Source organism: Montipora capricornis, chromosome 5 (genome assembly GCF_036669925.1).
Source record: "Montipora capricornis isolate CH-2021 chromosome 5, ASM3666992v2, whole genome shotgun sequence".
Lineage (NCBI taxonomy): Eukaryota > Metazoa > Cnidaria > Anthozoa > Scleractinia > Acroporidae > Montipora > Montipora capricornis.
The window spans coordinates 2,012,394-2,017,393 of record NC_090887.1 but is presented as its reverse complement, the minus strand read 5'-3'; the positions used below and the strand labels follow the sequence as shown (position 1 = coordinate 2,017,393).

The 5,000-nt window shown below is 37.1% G+C and overlaps 3 protein-coding genes across 3 annotated transcripts in view; 2 read left to right on the top strand and 1 right to left on the bottom strand.

The window, feature by feature from the left end:
* LOC138049081 (histidine N-acetyltransferase-like) overlaps positions 1 to 3,053 on the top strand; it is a 4,069-nt gene extending 1,016 nt beyond the window's left edge. Inside the window, exons 1-3 of the mRNA XM_068895200.1 lie at positions 1 to 102; positions 573 to 642; positions 2,120 to 3,053. The exon at positions 1 to 102 is cut by the window's left edge and continues 1,016 nt beyond it. Coding sequence (XP_068751301.1) covers positions 1 to 51 — 51 coding nt within the window. The 3' untranslated portion in view covers positions 52 to 102; positions 573 to 642; positions 2,120 to 3,053. The remainder of the gene's footprint in view (positions 103 to 572; positions 643 to 2,119) is intronic.
* Positions 880 to 3,053, top strand: LOC138049082 (histidine N-acetyltransferase-like). The gene has a single exon (XM_068895201.1). The coding sequence runs from the start codon at positions 1,019 to 1,021 to the stop codon at positions 1,925 to 1,927; it is 909 nt and encodes a 302-aa protein (XP_068751302.1). The 5' UTR covers positions 880 to 1,018; the 3' UTR covers positions 1,928 to 3,053.
* A 1,277-nt stretch (positions 3,054 to 4,330) lies between these two features.
* LOC138049078 (cilia- and flagella-associated protein 70-like) overlaps positions 4,331 to 5,000 on the bottom strand; it is a 41,248-nt gene continuing 40,578 nt past the window's right edge. The window contains exon 31 of the mRNA XM_068895198.1: positions 4,331 to 5,000. This exon is cut by the window's right edge and continues 274 nt beyond it. The gene's annotated coding sequence lies outside the window, so the exon portion shown is untranslated.

Genomic DNA, 5,000 nt, shown 5'->3' with positions numbered 1-5,000 from the left:
GAAGAGGACTGGTCAAGTGAAGCCGTACATCTATATGAAATCAGTGTTTGAGTTTGACCTTTTTCCCGTCCCCGCCTCGTGAAAAGAGCCTATAATGTTCAGGTATATTCTCGCTTCTCGGTTAAAAAATGGGCCAATTTCGAAAATACTATAATACTCTTTGTTTGTCCCTCGAAATCTTGCAATATGATCTGCGATACAGCCCCTGAAACGTATATTTAAGCAATATAAAATTCAGAAACGCTTCTTCTTTGTATTTTGTCACTAAATTATAAGGTAAATTTTGAAATGGAGACGTTTGTTTATGGATCACTGTGAAGTAGGGTGTCTAAGCAAAAGTAAGATTTTGTAAATTCAGATGGCAGTCAAAACAGCCAAAACGTTAATAACATTGCTTTTTATTTCATCCCGTCGTTCAAATAGCCACATCGTATACAAATTTGTTTTGCTTATTAACAGTAAGTTAAGATCCAATAAATTAAGATATGGCAAAGCACTTTCTGTATCTGGGCCGTAAAAGAGTAGTAAAGGATATAAATCGAACAATATGGTTTTGTTTTGTATTTTCTAAGACGAACATTGAAAACACGGAATTTCCGAAACGGTAAAATAAGCACCAAAAGGCACAAGAATACACCAGAGGTGAGTCATTTTCATCCCTTTTATTGAATGAACGTTAAATTGAGCGTTTTTTAGGCTTAATCGACGGTATTTTTCCCATACAAAGTCTTACAACGCGTTTAAGACGTTTAAATTCTCAACGGCCGCCTGTAACGCAACACCGCTTGCACTAAAAGGTCATCTTCCCACCAGAAATCAATTATTACACGCTCTCTAGTGACGCGAACTTGGGCTGCCTAGGGCGAGCCGAGGGTAGAATGGTGATTGAGCAAAGATATGGCTTGCGTGACCAAAGCGGGCAAGGAAATATTAAACGATAGGATATATAACAATAGGATATATAACGGATATATCAGACAGGAAGCAGTGTAAATTATTCAGCATTATTTAGCAAATAATGACCCAAGATATCAATATACGTTTGGCTCGACCGAGCGACTACGACAACATTCTGAAATTGTCAGAAGGAATTTACGAAGGATACGATTATCTGCCAGCGACGTACCACACATGGATGACGATGAATAATTTGCATGTAATGCTTGCTTTCTCCGGCGACAAACTCGTAAGTCTGGTCGCTGGTTCTGTTATTGACGACGGTAAGACACTTGTAACTCGAGCAGGACGAACTTTACCAGAGTTACGAGGCCAAGGAATCAATAAATTGCTCTCACAAGCTTTAATCGATTTCGTGCGGAAGCAAAATCCTGTGCACGACAGAGTACGATTTACAAGCGTCGTGAGGCCGGAGTTTGCTTTACGCCGATCTCAAGAATATGAAAGCATTCTTCTTTTGGAGAAAGTTCTTTTAAGCTGCTTTGCCGCCACTTCGAATCAACGATCGCAGCAAATTGTCGACATCGATTCGGTGGAAATTCAGTCATGCACAAAGGCCTACATTTGCGATGTGATCTTTCGACGGGAAAGCGAGAATTTGTTCCCCGGCAATGTGATCATCGCGGATTGGTTTCCATTTGAACCTCTTAGATCAAATATTGATTACTTGATGCAGGAAAACGGTTTAATACACTTTGCAGTCGAGAAATCTGCCGACGGATTTTCTCCGAAATCTTTCAGTATTGGTGTACTGTCTCAACGCGTGGAGTTACCCCACTTGAACGTTACTATTTATAGCAACGATCCATTATTATATCAAGCTCACCTTGTCCACCATTTCAAGCGCTCTTGTGAGGACATTGAAGGTGAATTCTTGTTCGCTCTTTGTCAGGACCAAAGATTTATAGACAGTGGGCGAATGTTGTTAAATAAACTTGTGAATATCAAATCAAATCAAATGAAAGCGTAGACATAAAGACGCTTTTCCTTTACGAAGCAAGGCCAAGAACCGTTTCGAGGCACATTTAAAGTTGTCAACTGGTCACGAATAGGAGGAACTGGAAATCATGAAAAAGTGCTTCAGATGTGTGCGTTTTTATTTAGTTATTAATATAAGTAGATATATATAGATATATAATTTGCACTGAATTTCTCTTGCCAGGAGAGGGGGTCTATCAAGAAGCACTTAACAAAAGTGGCTACCACTATAATCTGTCTTTCACGCCGAGCCAGGAACCCCGTCCGCAAAACTCTAGACGAAGAAATATTCTGTGGTTTAACCCGCCCTATAGCAAGAGCGCGGCAACAAACGTCGGGAAATGCTTCCTTTCACTTATCGATAAGCATTTCCCTAAATCTAACCCCCTTCATAAAATGTTTAACCGTAACACACTAAAATTAAGTTACAGCTGCATGGGTAACATCGAAAAAATAATATCTAATCATAACAAAGCTGAACTCAACAAATCGACGCGCACCAATAATGAAAAGAAAAACTGTAATTGCCGGAAACCCAACTCGTGCCCTATGGATGGAAACTGCAACGCGGAAAATGTCATCTACCAGGCTGAAGTCACCACTAACACCACGAAGGAAACCTACATCGGACTTTGTGACACTGCTTTTAAATTAAGATACAGAAACCATACATGTTCATTTCGTAATGAGCGGTACAAACGTGCTACCGAGCTTAGTAAGTACATATGGAGCTTAAAAGATCGGAACATGGCATATGACATTAGATGGCGGAAAGTGAAACAAGCTAGGTCTTATTCGAATGTAACTAAGAGATGCAACTTGTGTCTTTGGGAGAAATTTTTCATATTGCGCAGGCCAGAAATGTCAACTCTCAACAGGAGAAATGAGCTTGTATCGGGTTGTAGACATGCTAGGAAATTTCTCTTGAAAAATGTTTTCACTTAGTTAATGATGAAGATCCCGTGTGACACGTCACGTAACAAACTTAGCATCTATTGTGTATTGTTCTGTATTTTCAAATATCTTTGATTGTAACCGTTTTTTCTGGCAGTTGCCTGAAGATTGCTCCGTATGGAGCATGAAACTCAGAGTAGCGATTAAATGACCAAATAACCTCACTCTTGCATTACCAATTAATTATTGCTCTAGTTCAACTATTGAGCACTTTTAAGTTGATGGGGACTTCTACCCATTTTTTGGTTATATATATATATATATATATATATATATATATATGTATTAGTACTAATATATATATATATATATATATATTAGTAGGCTCCTGAGTCGAGTTAAAGTTTTAGCTAACAGTAATTCGAGGTCTTGCCGGCGATCATATTTTAATGTGGCTGGCGTGATAGAAATGAATACATTATTATTACGAAGTAGGATATTGCTTTGATGAACCACACAATGTTTTTGAAGTTCATTTTTCAATTAAGACAATACATGTTTTGGACGAGACATCATCCACCGTCAGTTGTACAGTGAGAAATAAAATGAAAATATGCAATAAAAGTACAACAAAGTGAGATATTAATGAGAATAATTAAGGATGAAGGCGCAAACCAAAAAAAAAAGAGTAAAACTACTTAAGCTAAGAAAGGAGACCAATTAGTATGAAACTGATAAATTAAGATATTTTACCTGAGGATTTATTGCATATTTTCATTGTATTTCTCACTGTACAACTGATGATGGATATGTCTTACCTGATGCTTGACCTAGGAATTTATTGCATATTTTCACTTTATTCTCACTGTACAACTGAAGATGAATGATGTCTTATCCAAAATATGTATTGTCTTTATTAAAAAATGAACTTCAAAAAACATTGTGTGGTTCATCAAAGCAATATGATGATGATGATGATTATTATTTATTATTATTATGCACAAGTGACTATCAACAAGACACTTTGTTATACCTCTCAACTCCAATATGTTTTCTAATTGGAGGAGAACCATCAAAGGAGAAATACATTGGCCCTTATCCCCACAAACTTTATAGTTTATAAGGGAGGGCGAAAATGAAGAGTGAGATTGGGCGTGTGAGGCTAGCGTGCAAAGCGTGGGAGAATTCGTGTCATAAAAACCGACTGTTTTGCAGTCTACCAATTGTTGTAAACTTGCCATAAAGGAGAAGCTACTTCTCTCATATGGCAATAATGAAACGCCTCACAGGCTTATGTAAAGTTTGTATGAATGATTCTCTCAACTTCGTCTCAGTGAACTCTGAAAAAATCATCAAATTTTCCTGTAGTCAGCACCAACATTTGGGGAGCAGAGTCCACTTTGGCCATCCTACAATCAAGAATTTAGTATTTGCTTTGTAGATACCCTATTCAGACCATCAAAAAAAATCAAAAAGGATAAAGTAAATGTTAAATCACAGATGCAATATTACAACCAACTTTTGTTGTTTTTGTTTACAGCATTTTAACGTGATAAGCTAATAAGGCAGCGCTTGTTTACAATCTTTGCATCGCGCGCCTTAATCATACAGCGGCCATCTTGAGTCCCAAGTTATTGGATTGAAAACTTTTTTTTTGCCCCACTGAAACTCGTTCGCAAACATTTCAACTCAAGGCTCGGGGTACGAATTCTATTGTCTATGGCCAATATGGCTGCCATGCGAATAAGTCCCATTAGCTTTTCTAATCTGATCTATCAGCTAACAAAATATTATTAAAGTACAGTGCCTAATCAAATATAAGGACTTTAAGGACTACTGCTTAGAAAAGTTTAATCCTTTCACTGCCATGATCTAACAGTTCTCCTAACTGGTGCCATAGATTCAATTAGCTGCTAGTCATGAGAATTTGGTGTTATATCAAAATATCCCTTAACTGATAATAATCTTTATTTCAATACTTGTTTACCAGACATTGGTTTAAATTGTGAGGAGAATTTCCAAATTGATCACTCTTGGGAGTCAAAGGGTAAAGTTAGCCATTTGTTAAAAAAAAAAAAGGAAAAAAAAAACAGGAGCAACACCAGTGCAATAACACTTACAATTATAATTCAACAGTATGCATTTAAAAAAACACTCAAGCTTTTTTTTAA

Excerpts from the sequence above, each read along its gene's own strand:
- LOC138049082 (XM_068895201.1), top strand. The coding sequence starts at position 1,019 with ATGACCCAAGATATCAATATACGTTTGGCTCGACCGAGCGACTACGAC.